At 38.5% G+C, this 19,468-nt stretch overlaps 1 protein-coding gene across 1 annotated transcript in view; it reads right to left on the bottom strand.

Moving 5' to 3' along the window:
- Window positions 1-19,468, bottom strand: part of LOC150085687 (tRNA dimethylallyltransferase) — a 254,385-nt gene that overhangs the window by 75,163 nt on the left and 159,754 nt on the right. The window contains exon 7 of the mRNA XM_090373447.1: window positions 1,320-1,438. Coding sequence (XP_090229573.1) covers window positions 1,320-1,438 — 119 coding nt within the window. The remainder of the gene's footprint in view (window positions 1-1,319; window positions 1,439-19,468) is intronic.

Below are 19,468 nucleotides of genomic sequence, written 5' to 3'. Positions count from 1 at the left end.
TGATATGTTCCTTCACTTGGCCTTTAACGCAGCCACCAGTTCGGCCTTGTTCTGTGGGCGATCTAGATGTGCACATACCCGATGATCCAATACATACCAAAGATGCTTGATAGGGTTCAGATCAGACTCTGGGCTGGCCAATCCAACTTCTCCACATCCATGCCCTAAAACCACTCTGTTATGACCAGAGCAGTATGGCGTGGCATGTTGTCTTGCTGATACAGGTATGGACCTAACCCAAAGTATTGCCATAATGTTGGAAGTGCATAATTGTCCAGGTTGTCCTGGTATTGCACAGCATTCATGGTTTTGTTAATAATGACTAATGGACCCAAGCCAAACCATGAAAAGAGCCTCATACCATGATACTGCCTCCACCAAACTTCACTGTTGGGAGGATACAATCAAGAAGGAACTGTTCCCCTGGCATTTGCCACACCCAGGAACGGCCAATAGACTGGTAGAGTGTGAACCTCGACTCGTCTGTCCAAAAGACTGTTTTCCACTGCTCTACAGTCCAGGATTCGCACTCCTTACACCATGTTAATCGGTGTCTAGCATTTGTTGAGGTGATCAATGGCTTATGAACAGCTGCACGACTATTGTAACCCATATCATGGGTTACAATGTTCATGCAATGGTTACAATGGAGTGTCCTTTGTATTGTATTAGTAGTGCTGACATTAGTCCAGATACTCTTATAGAGGGTTTGTGTGACTTGAGACAATGGCAAATTACGAGTTGCGCGCACAGTTCTTCGCAGAATTCTCTTGTCTTACTCTACGTTTTCGGGATTTACCAGGCCATTTTTTGGCAGATTCAGTCCAATTTCTCTTCCATCTGCATATGACACCACTAACCATTGACCTATGTGATGTCTCATACAGAACACTTGCTTATGTGGCATCCTACTATCCATGTTGGAAGTCTGTTAATTCTGTTGAACGCGTCACCTTGCATGCCCACTTTTGCAATTGTCTGTTCAAAGTCCAGTGTGTATATTTATAGCAGGTTCTGTGATGCATAGGACCTGTTTGCATGCATAGGACCTGTTTCCACATCCATGGAGGGGTGTCCGGATATTAATGGTAGGGCAGTGTAGCTTTGCTATATGAAAATAATCAACTCTGGTTTATTTATTCTTTATTTATAGAAATTAATGAAAATAAATTCATATCTTTATGATGAATTATTCTTTTTTTATGATAATTCTGAATATAAAACCTTAGTGAAACTATAGAATTCTAGCACGCTATGCTAATAGTAAAAGATTCTGACTTTAACAATCCAGAAATAAAAAATAAAAAAAATTAGATTACCTTTCTCTAACAATTTACTGCCAGTCTCAGTTTGTCTTTCTTCTTCAGAGAGAATCAAATATTTGTGAAATTCTTTTAAACCGATACACTGAAAAATTCCTTGTGAATAATCAATTGTACTGAAAAGAAAAATTCATATATATATATATTTTTTTAAAACTTAATAACTGGATAAATTGGAGAATTTGCATACAACTGGGGAAAATTTAATAAGAATTTAGAATATAAGTACAGAGAAATTTCCCTTTAACGGACAGCCATGGGGAATGAAAATCTGTCCGTTAGAGAGAAGTGTCCGCTAACAAGAAGTCTGAGGGAGAAAAAAAAAAGAAAGAAAGAAAGAAAAATCGTTAAATGTTTAATGTAAAATTAAATTAAAATATATACAGATTTTGCACAATATTTTTGTAAATAATATACATACAATTGTGCTATGCATATTATGACTTTATCTTAAGATAAAGTCATAATATGCACCTTCCTGCACCTTCTTCCGGCTGATAATTTTGTTTTCAAAATTTGTTTGGAGTGAAGAAACCATCGAAAGTCCTTCAGTATCTTCTTCAGTGGCGAAAAAATTTTTAAATGATTGATCTGTATGAGCACTTCTTCTATTTTCATTGGTGGTTCATAGTTAATATGTTCTTCGACAGAATGACCTCCTTCCATTTCTTCATCCTCATGAGGAACTTCTTGAAAAATATCGATGATAATGTCGTTGATATCTAGAGCACCATCTTCTGTAGTGAGGTTTGAGTCTATATCTTTGTAGCCAGGGTCACTTGCAGCGGAAGTATCGTACATTATCAATAGATGTTGGAGTTCTTGTTCTTCTTGGTGCTCCGCATTGCTGTTCACAACTTCAATTTTTGCGTTTGAAAAGGCAGACTTTACAAAACAGTTCACGACAGTTTGTTTTCTAATTGCATTTACTGAAGAGGAAATCCATTGAATCGCATCTAGGATGCTGATTTTCTTTGTAAGGTCACTCGCACATGTTACATCGTTCGTGTTTGCAATGAGATGTCTTAAAACACGTTTTCTGTAGTGAAGTTTAAAATTTTTTATTATCCCTTGATCCAGGGGCTGACACTCTGCAGATGTGTTTGGTGGCAGAAAAACGATTTGAATGTTGGACAATTCAATGTGCGGGTGAGATGCAGCATTATCCATGAAAAGAATAATTTTTCTGTTTCGACGAATCATGTTTTGGTTAAAGTGACTTATTCATTCGCTGATGATATCTCGTGTCATCCACGCTTTTTTATTAGACTTCCACTCAACATTCAAAAGATTCAACTTTATGCCCTTGAAACAACGAGGATTTTGTGGTTTTCCTATAACAAGAGGTTGTTCAAAGTCTCCCAGCATATTTGTACACAATAGTACAGTCAAGCGTTCCTTAGAAATGTTTCCGCCTTGCCCCTTTTCGTTTTTTGACTCATTGTTTTTTCAGGAAGAGCTTTAAAAAACAACCTTGTTTCGTCACAGTTGTAAATATCCTTAGCTTCAAAATCACGACATAAATCTTCCAATCTGACGGTCCACTCTGTTACAACCCCAGCATCAACAGATCCACCTTCACCACTTACGGTTTTCCAAGAAATTTTATAAATGATTTTGAACTTGTCTAGCCATCCCACAGAAGCTTTCAACTCATTTACTCCCATAGATTTCGCAACCTCCAAAGCCTTTTCCCTAATAATAGGCCCATTAATGGGAATTTTTTTAGCACGTGCGCAACAAAACCACTCATATGTAACATTGTCAATTTGAAGTCCAACAGTTTTCGGGAATGATTTTTGAACCTGATCATTTCTGTGTTGCCAAAATTGTTTGAGCAGTTCATTTTTTTTCTTTAGGATGTTGCTTACCTGCGTCTTCCCGATTTTGAATTTTGCAGCGAGATTGCGAACACTTTTTTTTTGCCGATCATACGCATTAATGAGTTCGACTTTATCTTTTAAAGTTAAATGTTTACGAGAAGACATTGTGCACTTCACATGACACTGAACAAAACTGAAAACTGAAACTGAAAAGACGAAAGGCCGACTATATCCCCCCCCCCCCTGCACACACCGAATTCATCAGAAGTTTTACACATGCCTTAAAATTCTTGAAAAAGGGTTTAGAACCGCGACGTAAACCTTGATAAAATTCAGAGAATCGGAAATAGAAAATAAACACACGATTGAGGCAATACGTGGAAGAAACGTTCCTAGAAAAAGGGCCGTGAGTTCGCCCGCTGTCCGTTATGGGGAGATCAAATTAAGTGCTAATCTAAACGAAACAGTGCAGATTGCTTGCCCGCATCCGTTACAGAGAATGTCCGCTAGACAGAAGCTGAAAACACATTAAAACCAATGGAGGTGAGTTGGGGAATTTGAAAATGTCCGTTGCAGAGAGATGTCCATTAACGAGAGGTGTCCGTTAGGAGACGTTTCACTGTATTAGGGGTGAAAACTATACCCATAAGGCCAAAGGGCCAAGTATTTAGGTAACCTAAGTTGGACTTCATTGTTGTATCCTATAAATAAACACATAGATTATAATAAAATAGTAAACTTAAAATGATGTAGCTAATTATTGATAATTGGATACATTGAATGGAATGTTAACTAGGTCTAGCTCCACTCAATATATCCCATCAATAATTGCCTGAGGCTAGCTGTTTCTGTTTGCCATTTGCCAGTTTGTCTAGGTTCGAATATACTGAGAATATAATTTCAGTATAGTTTAATTACTTTAATATACATTAATATATGTTAACAGAAAACTGGCAGAATAACCGCTAGCCTGACAGATAGCCGTGAAAATTATATATATATAAAACCTTATTTATTATATTTTAAACTTAATACCAACTGGGTAAATTGCATGCAACTGGAGCAATTTAATAAGAATTTAGAATATAAGTATTAGGGGTGACAACTATACCCGTTTGGGCCAAAGGGCCAAGTATTTAGGTAACCTAAGTTGGACTTCTTTGTTGTACTCTATAAATAAACGCATAGAATGTATTAAAATAAAATAAAATAGTAAGATAAGAATGATGATGTAGCTAATATTCGGATACATTGAATGGAACGTTAACTCCACTCAATATATCCCATTAATAATTAGCTGAGGCTATCTGTTTCTGTTTGCAATTTGCCAGTTTTTCTATTTTCAAATATACTGAGAATTTCTTGCGAATATATTATTGTTTTAGTTCAATTACTTTAATATACATTAAATTTAGCAGAAAACTGCAGAATAACCACTTAGCAATTCAAGAGAGATTAAGGTCTATTACTATCCTTATTCCTCTTCACCTTAATTTTAGGCATAAGCCTTTCCTTTTCACTACATAAATAAATTGTACTAATTAATAGTTGGTACTCACATTTATTATTCTTAATTCACCTCCATTATTTTTATTATTAATTTTTTATTATTAATTTTCACTGCTATCTGTCTAGCTAGCGGTTATTCTGCCAGTTTTCTGCTAAATTTAATGTACATCAAAGTTTGTTTGTTTGTTATTTGTTTTTTAGGAGCATTAGCAACTAAGGCCATATTGCTCCGGGGATATGCGGTGGCCATTCCCTGACCTTTCCGCATCATCCTCCGTGTATATTAAAGTAATTAAACTAAAATGATAATATATTCGCAGAAAATTCTCAGTATATTTGAACATAGAAAAACTGGCAAATGGCAAACAGATAGCCTCAGCTAATTATTGATGGGATATATTGAGTGGAGCTAGTCCTAGTTAACGTTCCATTCAATGTATCTGAATATCTATAATTAGCTACATCATTTTAATTTTACTATTTTATTTTATTTGAATATATATTCTGTGTTTATTTATATGGTACAACAAAGAAGTCCAACTTAGGCTACCTAAATACTTGGCCCTTTGGCCCAAATGGATATAGTTTTCACCCCTAATACTTATATTGTAAATTCTTATTAAATTGCTCCAGTTGTATGCAATTTCTCCAATTTATCCAGTTAGTATTAAGTTTAAAAAATAATAAATAAGGTTATATACAGGCTGATGTAATGTTCAATCATTAATTTGATGGCTTTAATCTGTAATATATATATATATATATATATATTAAAAATAACTTAAGGAGCAATAAAGAAAAGTAAGGAAGAAAACAAAGTAAAAAAAAAAATAAAAGCATTAGACTGCAATTTATAAATACATTTATACTGGAAAACAAAATGGTTGTGGAATCATAGCATTATTATCATCAATATTGATATTTCCTGACACTTGCCTTCAGTGCTATCAAGAAGGCATCAGTTTATTTTAGTTTATAATTGGCTCTTAATTTTGTCATGTTGGGCTTTTGATTAACGTATTCTAAATTATTATTAGCATTAGTAGAGGCATACGATGCAAGAAGGCAAGCTCATATAGCATCATGCAAAAAAAAAAAAAAAAAAACTCCTCCCATTTCTCACACACACATACACACACACACACATATAGATATATGCCTAAAAATAGTATTAATACTATATTTAGTAATATAATTTAGAATTTAATATTACTATATATCATTATTATATTATATATGAGGTGTGATCAAAAGGTTTGTGGACGGACTTTGTATTATGAAATTGTTAGCATTAGTAGAAGAATACAATGCAAGAAAGCAAGCTTATTCAGCAAAAGCCAAAAAAACCCCTCCCCCTCCCATTTTACCCCTCCATTCATTCCAAATGCCTGTCCAGCTCAGCCTTAAATTTATTTAGGCTATTAGCAGCATCCACAACAAAAGAGAAGCCTGTTCCAACATTCAACTGGCAGCTGGCTAAAGACAAATTTCCACACATCTGTTTTTTTTTTTTTTTTTTTTTTTTATGAGAACCCCAAACACGAGAGGTATTAGAACCTATAGTACTTAGTACCGTGCTTGGGTTGGAGGTTCAGAAGACGAAAGAAGATATTTGTTGATATTGGACTTGAACTTCTGTAGATTGTAATTTTCAGGAAATACGTATAAAGGAAGGTTGTTCCAGAAAACGGCAGTTGAATGAATAAATGAGGAAGATGAAAAGTTAGTTCTGTGGGTTTGTAGTTGGACAGTAAATGGATGTTGGCTGGTGGCGGCACGTGTTCGGACTGTTTTGAAAGAGAGAGCGGGAATTATAGAAGCCAATTCAGAAGAACAGTGCCCATGGAAGTATCTGTAGAAGAGGCATGCAGCAGAAACAGTGCGTCTATGAGAAAGCGAGTGGAGAGACTCTGTTATAGATGAATCATTAATTAACATAACTGCCCTCTTCTGAATGGAATCAAGAAGCCTGAGAGAGGTTTTGGGGGCACCACCCCAGATGTGGGAACAATATTCCATGGCAGGGCGGATTTGCGATTTATACAGAGTGAGCAGCTGTTTGAAAGAAAAGTAACGCTGAGAGCGAAAGAGAAAACCAGGTTTTTTAGATGCAGAGGAAGCAATATTTGTAATGTGCTTGTGCCAAGAGAGATTAGAAGTCAGGGTAATCCCCAAAAGAGATATATCATTTTGCCTAGAAATCGGAGTGTCACTAAAGATAAGCATAGGAGCAGAAGAATCCTTTTTGCGAGATATAAGACAAGATTGAGTTTTAGAAGGGTTGAAATCAACTAAGTTGTCTTTGCCCCACTGGAGAATTACCTGAAGATCGGCATTTAAGGAATTGGCAGCAGATTTTCGAGAACTTGAAGCTGATTGAGCTGGACAAGGTTTCTCAAAATGGAAAGTTGAATGCAATGTGCTATCATCGGCAAAACTATGGATAGGATTTCCAGTCAATGGAAGAAGGTCATTGATATACAAGACGAAAAGAGTGGGGGAAAGAACTGAACCTTGGGGGACACCGGCATTAGTGGAGAAGTTAGAAGACAGAGAGCCATCTACCATCACCCTCAGTGAGCGATCAGAGAGAAAACTCGATAACCAATTACTAAAAACAGTTGGCAAACCATAAGATGGAAGCTTGTTTAGAAGACCTTTATGCCAAACACGATCAAAAGCCTTTGAGATGTCAAGAGCAACTACTTGTGCTTCACCGAACCTTTCCATTGAATTAGTCCATAAATGAGTCCATCATTGAGGAAAGATAGTTCTACAACTATCTTTCCTCAATTTGAAACTGTGCCCCCTGAAGTTCTTAGGAAGAGGAAGAATCCCATCAGCATTCAGCTTGCTCAACCAATTCAAGGCCTTATACACCTCAATCAGATCACTTCGCAGGTGCCTACAATTGCTGCAATTTGCAGAACTTAAGCCTTTCTTGGTAAGAGCACCCCTTTGTTCCCCTCACCAATCTTGTTGCCCTTCTTTGTACTCGTTCTAGCAACTCTACATCCTTCCTAAAATGAGGCCTCCAGACCTCTATACACAGTACTCTAGGTGTGGCCTGATCACTGCCTTCTATAACGGGATAATCACCTCCCTGTCCCTCCTTGCAAAATTCCTAAATATCATTGACAAGACTCCATGACCTGCCCTGGTAGCTCATCTACATTGATCAGCAAACTTCATATTTTACTGCACAATTACCCCCCCCCAGGTCTTTTTCACTTTCCACTTCCCCGAGTGTAGAACCACACTGTTGGTACGTTTCTCTTTGGTTATTGCTACCCATATGCAGTATTTTGCATTTGTCAATGTTAAACTTCAGTTGCCACTTCTCAGCTCATTTTTCCAACTGATCTAGATCCAGTTTGAGTAGCATACTGTCTTTACTGTCGTTAACAACCCTGCCAACCTTTGTATCATCTGCAAACTTGGACATTAAACCTGATATACTTTCATCAATATCATTGATAAATATACAAAACAATGGGCCCAACACTGAACCCCGGGGAACTGCACTAATAACATTTGTCCACGAAGAACAGTGTCCATTGATTACCACTCTCTGTCGTCTCACACTCAAACATCCCTTTATTCATTGTAGCAACTTACCCTTAATGCCATACCTCTCCAATTTTTACAGAAGTTTTCCATGTGCAACAGTAACAAAAGCTTTCCTGAAATCCAAGTATCTAATATCAAAATTATTTTTGGCATTCAGTTCCTTTGTGACCACATCACAGTATCCAATCAAATTGGTCAGACAAGACCTCCCTTTAACAAACCCATGCTGCGTCTTAACTATTACTGCAGTCTTGTCTAGATGATCCTACAATGCTTCTTTAACCAGTGATTCCATTATTTTTCCTGGAACAAGTTAAACTAACAGGTCTGTAGTTACTTGTGTCACCTTTTGAATCCCCTTTGTGAATTGGTGATATATTTGCACACCTCCAGTCCATGGGGTCCTCCCTGAGTCCAAGGAAGCTCTCATAATTATGGCCAAGGTCCTGTTTACTTCCTTTGCTGCCTCCTTTAATATAACTAGATAGATCCTGTCCATCCCAGGTGCCTTCCTTATGTTTAACTTCAACAATTTCTCCTTCACTTTGCTCTCAGTTATTACAAAGTCACTTAGCTCCCTGTTAGCGTTTGATAAACTTCTGGCACTCCCCTCATTGAATGGCTCCTCATGCATGAATGTAGATGCAAAATACTCATTCAGTTTATCAGCTACCTGAGCATGATCATCAATAGTCAACCCATCTATGTTAGGTGGTCTAATCTGATTCATTCCTTTCCTTCTAGAGTTTACATAAGTAAAGAACTCTTTGCTGTTTTTCTTTGCAACTTTTGCTAAAGATTTCTCGTAATCTACCATTGCCTGCCTAACCTCCTTTGTGACTTGATTACAGACTAGTGTATACCTGCTATAGGCTTCTGTGTCACCTGATACTTTTTATGCATCCCATACCTTCTTCTTCTCTGCCATGAACCTCATTAATTCATCTGACATCCATTTAGGCCTAAACCTTGAACAGTATTTCTTAGTTGGAATGAAAAGCCTAGTAGCCTCCAAAATTAAGTCCCTGAAGGCTTCCCATTTAGAATTCAACATTGGTAACATCATCAGTTGATCTCACTGTACAGAATTTAAAAACTGTCTGAGACCTCTGTAGTCACCTTTACGAAAGCAAAAGCCCTTCCCTTTAGCCTTGATGGTAGTTACATCTTTAGGTAATTCCCACATCAGTACATTGTGATCACTGTAACCCAGTGGTTCCTTTATCTGCAAATTCTTAATACATGAATAATCACTGCTGATAATCAGATCAAGAGTATTACTCCCTCCGGTTGCCTCTCGAACAGGTTGCTGTAGAAAGCAGTCATCCAATAAATCCACAAAAGTCTTGCTAGTGTGTGAGTGACCAACCCATAAGTTCAGTCAATATCTGGAAAGTTAAAATCCCCCATTATAAGACATTCTGATTTACTGGCCCACTCTATTTCTCTGCACAACTGCTCATTATACTCATCAGATTCATTAGGCCTATAACACACATCTACTCTCATTTTACCTTTCCCAGTGCTTATTTCACACCAAACAGACTCAACCCTGTATTGTCCACCAACATCAACTGGATACACTTCCTTAGATTTTGTGTTTCTTAACTAACAGCATAACCACTCCTCCCTTCCTGTCCTCTCTATCTTTCCTGTACACATTGTACTCACCAAATTCCAATTCTGCACTGCTTATATCTGTTTGACACCACGTCTCTGATATCCCAACAATATCTACCTTTGATGTCTTGACTAGCACTTCAAGCTCATAAAATTTATTAACTATACTCCTTGCATTGGTGTACATGCAAGAATCATGCACCTGTTCCTACTCTTAGTTACCCTAACACAGCCCATTTACTTGTTCCACTATTACTCCCAGCAGTCCTGGAAATCTCCACTACCTTGCTTTCCAGGCTTCTAATAGAAGCAGTACAAGAATCACTTTTGCCTTTGCCTGCGGCCACTGTTAACCTTTTAGTATGTGTATCCCCCTCCCCATTATTAGGTATTTTCTTTCCATCATACTTTTATTCTTAACAAGCTTACCATAACTAGTTAAGTCCAAATTCAAGGCAGTGATCCATATTCAACGAAGTGCTTTAAATCTTACCTTTAAGTCTTTGCGATGTAAAACTTAACGTATACTGCCTTTCACATGAAATGTTAGGAGTACTAACTACTAACATTTACCATCAAAACATTAAATAAAGAAATAAATAATCTTTATTTTCATTATGACAAGTTGCCAGGGTTTTACAAACAAAATGGATATTTCATATAAAACAGTAGATGTAGAAAAATAAGCTAAAAAAACAAACAAAATAATATATCATAAAATGCACAGAACTCCTGTAATGACAGGAAGGAATTTGTGTATGGGAGGGGCTTAATAACCTTGTGGAGTACTGTGGCATATGTAGGTGGTACAGCTCAAGATTAAGGCAGGTTGTCCATCCACAACTGGAGGTGCTGAAGCCAGATGCAAAGTGACAAGTATTGATTGGCTCAGTTCACATAGTTATGACAAATCAGCAGGGGAGATTCAGGTGAGAAGTGCATGGCACCTGTAAGCAACATTAGTGACAAAGAGATGTAGATCAGCATTGGGTTCATGGATTCTGTTAAGCATCTGAATGGGCAGGAAATCGTGCAATAAGGCAAGCCTATTAGAACTCAATTTCTGTTGGGGGTGGTTATCTTAAACATGCTAGGGGATGCACCAGTAACATATGTTCCATATATTGAGCTCTAATATAATGCCCATGACATTTCAGCACTGAACAAAAGTCTTCTGTGTTTGACCAGGTTTAGTAGCCACCTTAGGCCCCCCCCCCATTCTTGGTGCTATTGCCATTGTCCAGGGGAAATATATAATCTGCAGGTGGCCCATTTTACCAACCAGTATTCCTCAGTATAAAGGTGCTTTGCATTAGGGTGGGCACCTAATGCCCAGATTTAGCATACAGGAAGGTGGTTATGTATTTCAAGCTATAGGCTCATGGACATGGCTGAAGTGGCAACTTTATCAATGTCCATGGATGAGTTGACACTTCAACCAATGCATCCAATGGAATTTAGCAAGTGTTTTTTAATGAGGTTATGAAATGGTAACTTTGGGTTGAAGATAACATCAAAGTCAGTGTGCATGCATTAGCATCTGGGATCTTCCAGAATATGGAAGGCTGGATTATTTCTCAGGGAGAAGATAATTTGGGCGGACTTTGATAAACTGATGGAGAGCCAGAAGCATTTAACATCGTTTTCAAAGTCGCTGAGATCTGCACTGATGCTAGCATTGACATCTGTCTCCTCATCACCTGGATTGATTTGGGTTAATATATTTTAATCATCAGCATAGCATATGATGTAGGATCTATTCTCAACGAAGGATATAACGATGGCTGCAAAATAAAATTTCAGAAAGTAATCCCCTTCCCTGTTGTACTTCTGCAGTGCAACATTGTACAACAATAGCATGGAGGATTATAGTTCTGTTGCACAGAGGTATTGATGAACCATAGCACATCCCTAGAGATTTCAAAATATGGTTCCAGGAGGGTGATGAGTGTTGGTTTGTTTGTTATTTGGTTTTTAGGAGCATTAGCAACTAAGGTCATATTGCTCCGGGGATATGCGGTGGTTATTTCCTGACCTTTCCGCATCCTCCGTATTTGGTGAGCATGGGCTCGAACCCCGGTCTAATCAAGAAGCGCGTGCTATGCACTGCTGCTCCCTGCCCACCTGGCTACAGAGGCACCGGATGAGTGTTGGGATGTGGATGGCTTCAAAGGCCACTTGGAGGTCAAGGTAGGTGATGGCCAGCTCAGCATTATCCTCAAAAGCTCAAAGAATAGCAAATGTAGTGGCAGTTAGGTTGGTGATGATCAATTAACCAGTGGCTGCATAATGTAACTGTGAAAGCAGGTGCAGAAGAATTTGGCATGTTAGGAAGGAAAGCAAGACTTTCTCTAAAAGCTTTAAGAGTCCTGAAGAACAAGTTTCTTGGTTAATATTGGCTACTTCAGATTTTGGGATGGACATTATTGTGTACAGATTTCAATGAGGGAGAAAGTGTGGTACTGGGAGAGAATTTTATTAAATATTGTGGTTAGGGTATCAGCAAGATAATGGTTCAGACACTTTAGAATAAACTGGGGAATCTTATCATCCTCACTGTCACTGGAGGTAGGCATTAATTGTGATTAGTTACTGCTTGGTTTAACCTCAGGGTGGCTACTACGCCCATCACATGCACATTCTCATGATGATGTTGCTGATTGGGCTGGAGAACCTAGCTATTTAGGTAATCCTGCTACATATATTCTCAAATCTTCCTCAGAATCTGAGCAAGATGTGAGAATGTATTCAGAAGACCTGCAAAAATTGGTTAAAGGAAAGTTATGATAGGTTTGCAATTAGAATAAATACTGAGACGACAAAATTTATGAGAATGTGTGAAAAAGATGTGAATTAAATTATTGAAATAGAAGAAAAGCGAGAATAAGTGAGCAAGTATATTGGATATTTGTGAAATCTAATGGTGGGAGAAGCAAAGCAGAAAAATAAGAATAGCAATGAGCAAAAAAGCTATTGAAAAGCAAAGAAGAATATTATGTGAATGAATAGGAACTAGTTATAGGAAAAGATTAGTACAATGTGTGGTATGGAGTGTAGTACTTTACGGAACACAGACATGGAAATTGAGAATGGAAGATATTAAAAGATTGGAAAGTTTTGTCCACCCTCCTCCATGGATATGGAAGATGATGGACAAATTAGTTACGCTTTAGGCATGTCAGCAAACAGTAATAATTCATGATTAAAAAATAATAACAAAAAGTAACAACTTTTATGCATAAACTGAGAACATTTCATTTCTGTGAATTCACCATTTTGCTCATTCATTCCTCCAATCAATGCATGGCAATAAACATTGTATATAAATACTTTATATCCAGTGCTTAGTTATAATGAATTATATCTAAAGCACTGGATATAAAGTATTTACAGTATATGGATATCTTAAATATTTAGAGTATATGAATAGCCTTTGTGATATTTATGAAAAAAAAAAAAAAAAAAGAAATAGTAATTGTTACATTTTTATCAATAGCGGCGATCGATAGGTAACCATTTGCATTCAGGGTGCGCTCCACAGGTATCAGTGGACCCAAGCCATACTATGCCATGAAAACATTCCCCGGACCATAACGTCGCCATCCCCACCAATCTGCCTTCTGTCAACAATTGTGTCCGGGTGTTTGTTCTCAGAGGTTTCACACCTAATACACCACCGCCCATCCACTTGGTGGAGCAGAAACCGTGACTCATCGGAGAAGGCTACCGTTGGTACTACATATGGGAAGCAGTAACCCCAGAGTAATGTATCAACTCTGTGGTACTATACTGACAGTGGTAGAGAATGAAAAGGACCTGGGGGTAATTGTGCAGGCAGATATGAAGTTTTCTGAGCAGTGCAGATGGTCTGCAAGTGTAGCTCATGGTGTCTTGTCAATAATATACAAGAATTTTTCTAGCAAGGATAAGGAGGTGATTATCCCCTCGTATAAGGCAATGGTCAGGCCACACTTTGAGTACTGTATACAGGTCTGGAGGCCTCATTTTAAGAAGGATGTAGAACTGCTGGAACGAGTATAAAGAAGGGCAACAAGATTAGTGAATGGAACAAAGGGTTGCTCTTAAAAAGAAAGGCTTAAGTTTTGAAAATTACAGTGCTTGGAGACTAGGCATCTGCGAGGTGATCTGATTGAGGTGTATAAAGCCTTGAATGGTTTAAGCATGCTCAATGCTGATGGGATTCTTCCTCTTGCTCAGAATAATCACCTGAGAGGCAGTAAATTCAAATTGAGGAAAGACAGTTGTAGGATAGATGTGTGGAAGTTTGCCTTTAGCCAGCGAGTAGTTGAGTGGTGGAACAGACTTCCATCTTTTGTTGTGGAAGTTGATAGCCTAAATAAATTTAAGGCTGAGTTGGACAGGTATTTGAAACGAACGGAGGGGTGAAATCGGAGTGTGTTTTTTTTTGGCTCATGCTGCATAAGCTTGCTTTCTGCACTGCATGCCTCTACTAATGCTAATGCTAATAAATCGACAAAAGTTTTGCTAGTGTGCGAGTGACCAACCAACAAATTCCAGCCAATATTTGCAAAGCTAAAATCTACCACTTGTACACAAAATCTGATTTACTTGTCCACTTTTTCTCTGCAGAATTGTTCATTGTACTCATGAGAGTCATTAGGCCTATAACACATTCCTACAGTAAATTCTCATTAAACCATACTAATAAGGGCTGAGAGGTGTCCGTTTTAATGAAAGTCCAGATTATATGAAATACGCTTTGTAATGACTAGTTTGTAACAAAGTTGTACACCTGGTTCAATTGATAACCCTCCTTTTGAATAAAATCATTCAGTTGTTTCCAGAAAGGCTCAACAGCTTCAAAATCAAAAACTAAGAATTTCTCCACACATTTTCTTGTTTTAAATGTTATGCCATTTCTAAATCTAAAAAGCCAACCTGAGCTTCCTTTAAATTGTTCAATTCCTAACTGTTTAGCCAGTCTCTCCGCTGCTGCTTGTATTTCTATTCCTCGCACAGCCAAACCAGAAGTTGGGAAAACCATTTGTACACACCATTATCTAGTGCTTTATCAGTAGGCATCTGCATTTGTTTAACTTTACGTTTTTCTTTCTCCACATTAAACTTGAGAACAAAATTACGAATTTCACTTTTTTTTCTTTTTAATGTCCGACACGGTTTATTTTGTGATGCCATACTCAAGACAGATGCTAGACATTGAAGCTCCTTTTTCAAGTTTTTCTATCATGAAGAAAAAGCGTTTTATGCTTACGCTTCTTTCCTACTCTAGGCTTACTTAAAGACATTGTTAAACTGCACAGCAAAAACGACAAAAGATAGAATTGCGTAACTGCAGAGAAAACGACAAACAACTGTCTGAACCGCAGCTGGGAACCAGGTTGTTTGTGCAGCATGAGTCATCACGGCCTAATGACCTTGAACAGAATACATATGACCTTTGAGCCTGATTGTCGTTTGATTTTTACACTTTTAAATTTTTTTAGAGCTGTCCGGATTAACAAGGGTTTACTGTACTCTCATTTTCTCTTTCCAAGTGTTTATGTCACACCATACTAACTCAACATTGTGCTGTTCCCCATGTCAACTGGATACACTTCCTTAGATTTTATGTGTTTCTTAACTAACAGCATAACCTGTCCTCCCTTCCTACCTTGTCTATCCTTTCTGTACACATTGTACTCTCCAACTTCCAATTCTGCACTGCTTATATCTGCGTGACAGCATGTCTCTGATATCCCAACAATATCTGCCTTTGATGCCTTGATCAGCACTTCAAATTTATCAAATTTATTTCCTATACGTCTAGAATTGGCATACATGCACCTGTCCTTGTACATGGAATTGAAGAAACTGGGTATTGGAAGTTGCCTGCCTGTTTGGAAGCCAACTGTTTCAGAGAAAACAGAAAAATCCATTTTTGGTGGTGCCAGAAACATTGTGATTGGACAGTGTTAATTGTCTGATGGCACCAGGGGTTTCCCCCATTTCTGCATTGTATTCTTTGTATGTGTGACACAGAACTACATGAAGGCCAGAGATTTAAAGGTGTATGGAGAGTGGATTGTTGTGTACCATTGTATCTCTGACCATTTAGCCATTGGGCCACAAGTGGGACCCAATGTTGTCCACGGAAAGGCAGATCAGGCACCCAGTAGAATTTTAATAGTACTCTGGCAGGCCCTGCCACCTAGTTTCCTAAGATATCAGTGGCTAGGGCCAATATAAAAAAAAAAAAAAAAAATTAAGTGCTGGATATTAGGTTAAGGCTGAATTGAAGCTAAAGTTAGGGTAGAGTTAAATTTAGATGCTAAGTTAAGTTTAATTTAGATGGTTGGGTAAATTAAAGTAGGGAAGAATACTAAAGGCTGGGGGAAACAGATAGAAGTATGGGGATGATAGAGAAGGCGGCTCCAGAAATATCAGTGGGGATAAGCCCCACCAGGGGAAAGGGGGAAAGGAAGGAGACAGGAACCCATTAGGTGATCTGTATTGTGCAAGGTAGCACAATACAGATCGTCAGATGCCGCTGGCAGCAGAGCTGCATGTTGTCAGGTGGGGAGGGAGACATTTACTTCAATCATAATCCACATTCTCTCTACTTGCATTCTACTTTTAGTAATTTTTTTTCTCACTCACTCACTCACTCATTCATAGTTTTTTTTTTTCACACACACTGGGGGATGCAATGGTGTGTAGTGTAAATTTACATAATAATTAAGCTAAATAAGTAAGAATATAAAAGATTAAAACTAGGGTTAGTGTGTACTTAACTGTAGCATTTCTGGTTTGTGTTCTTTTTCTCACACACTTACGCTCTCATTCATTCTATTGGCTTTCATTTCATTTGTTTGACTCTTACTTTCTGCACTGCAATTTCAGGGCATCTCAACTCACTGTTATTCTTCAGTTGTGGTGCAGGCCTAGCTGCAAGTTTTTGCAGGCCAGGAGAGAATGCAGTGATAGTAAGTGTTTGTTAGTATATACAAGGGGTTTCCGAAAAGTAGGGTAACACATTTTTTCTCTCGATGATGTTTAATAATATGAAGTTGAAATTACACATCAAGTAATAAGTGAACATGCACTACTTCTCCATAAATTCTCCTTTTTATTGATGCAATTGTCCCAACGATGGATCAGTTTATCAATACCAGTACTGAAGAAGTCCGTGCCCACATGCAGTAACTAAAATTGCACCGCCTGATGAACTTCCTCATACGTGGTGAAATCCTTTCCTGAAAGGTATTTTTTTCAGAGGGCCGAACAAATGGAAGTCTGAAGGTGCTAAGTCTGGGCTGTAGGGAGGATATCATGGAGTTTTCCAACGATTACGGCACAACCACTCAAGAGTGGTGTGGGCAGTGTGAAGTTGGGTTGTCATGCAACAAAATCATGCCACTTGTCAGGAGTCCTGGTCATTTGCATTGAACGTTGGCTTTCAGTTTTTCCAACATTGCACAGTAAAGTTGTGCATTGATTGTTCCTCCCTTCGACAAGAAATCCACCAACAGAACGCCTTGGCGATCTCAGAACACTGTGGCTATGACCTTTTGGACACTGGGAACAGTTTTGAATTTTTTGCGCACAGGAGATTGCGAATGTTTCCAGGCCATGGAGTCTTGTTTGCTTTCTGGGGTAAAGTGATGAACCCACGTTTCGTCTGCTGTGATTATGCGAGAGAGAAAATCCTCTCCATCGCTTTATCGCAACAGTCCAGACACATCCCCATGCGTTCTGCTCTGTCCTCTTCTAACAACTGTCGGGGCACCCAGTGGCAGCACACCTTTTGAAAGCCAAGGACATCTTGAACAGTCAACTTACTCATGTTCACTATTTGTGCAATTTCGCACAGTTTCATTCACCTGTTTTCAAGAACGATGCCCTTAATGCGTGAAATGTTGTCTTCTGCCTTGCTCGATGACGGCCTGCCCGCCCAATGTCAATCTTCAATGTCAACACGTCCCACTTTAAATTCATTGCACCAAAAACACACCTGCTTCTTTCTCATCACCTTTTTGCCATACACAGTTCACGGTGAATGTCACTTGGTGAAGACCCCTTTGCTTACAAAAAGCGAATATCTTCACGAACACCTGTTTTGGATCACACTCGCAAGGTAGCCACCATTTTGCAACTGAAATCTGTTGTGGGGCGACAGTACTGCAACGCTGCACTGACAGTCTTTTTGAACATTATTAATGGGCCTATCTGTCCACCGCATTTCACCTCATTCCCTTTCACCATTATTAAGAAAAAAAAAATGTTACCTTACTTTTCAGAAACCCCTTGTATAAAGTAATGTAAGTTATATTATTAATATTGTATTCTTTCGGCCATTTACATTTGCTCTTTCTCTCATTCCCATTGACAATAACATTCATTCACTCTCTCTTTCTCTCATGCTCGATCACTCTCTCTTTCACCAAAACTGACATTTATTCAATTTTACCATAATTCCTAATTCACTCAGTGCCCAGCCCATTCATTCTACATTGCATTCCCTGCTACTAGCTTACTAATATTTTTCAGCTAATCTGCTTCCCTGGCTGCCTGTACATCTCCCCCCATATGGTTATATGGTGTGGGGCCACCCAGGTGAATCCGGCTTTGTCATGTCAGGTTTCTGTCAGGGCAGGGAGACGTGGGCAGTTTTAACTTTTGATTATTGTTTAATTTCTGGGGGGGGGGGGCGAATTATCCTTCTTTGGATAGTTCTGCGCATTTCAGATACTTTCAGTGTGAAGATTGTAAAAGCTTTATAATTTTCCTCTTCTGTGTTGAATAGATGTTCTTCTCCCCTGGGGAGGAAGCCAATCTGCGCTATTAGCTGTGTTCTGGGGATGTCATAAATTATACATTCATATAGAATGTGTGCTCGGTCTTCACTCTCGCCACAGGTGCAGTTTGGGTCATCATTCAGCCTCAAGGAGGTTAAGTTTTGCTTTTAGGGAGCCATGACCTGTCAATATAAATGGTGTAAAAAGTCCAGAGGTATACCACTTAGGTGGCTTTGGGCTAACCATTGCCACCCATGCCAGAAACCTTTTGGTAACCAGATGTCTGGTTTCCTGCTCCCAATTTGTTTGCCATAGCTCATAGAGCTTGGTGGCTATTCTTTTTCTTTCAGCCTTGATAGTGTTGGCTGTATCAAGGGCTATCCCCAGAAAATCCGTGGGTATGCCCTTTTTAAGTTTATAATACAAGCCTCTTTTGGCTACTTCCAGGTAAAGTGGGAGAGCTCTGTCCAGCACCTGTAGTGCAGGTGTGCTGTGTGACATGCTCTGGTAATAGTGAGAAGTACTGTCCTTTGTACTGATTCTAATTTATTCCTGTTTCTTACTATGGTCAAGCAGGTGAACCACACACCAGCTCCAGGTGATAACAGGTAGAAAGACTGCCCAGTATATAACTGCCAGGGTCTTTCTTTTGAGCCCCCACTCTGCACAACTGATCCTGACAATCATATCTGCATATGCACAACTGATACTGACAATCATTCTCACTTTCTTCACCAAGTAGATGGGGGTAAAAAGTTAATTTTGAATAGAAGACTACTCCAAGATATTTTAGTTTCTGTTATCATTTTTATAGTGGTTGTGTTAATTTTGATTTGTGGATGTCTTC

The sequence above is a fragment of the Mastigoproctus giganteus genome, chromosome 5 (assembly GCF_048544385.1).
Source record: "Mastigoproctus giganteus isolate SK-2022 chromosome 5, ASM4854438v1, whole genome shotgun sequence".
NCBI classification, from domain to species: domain Eukaryota; kingdom Metazoa; phylum Arthropoda; class Arachnida; order Uropygi; family Thelyphonidae; genus Mastigoproctus; species Mastigoproctus giganteus.
Note: the sequence above shows the minus strand (reverse complement) of the source record. Positions and strands in the feature narration are given on the sequence as shown.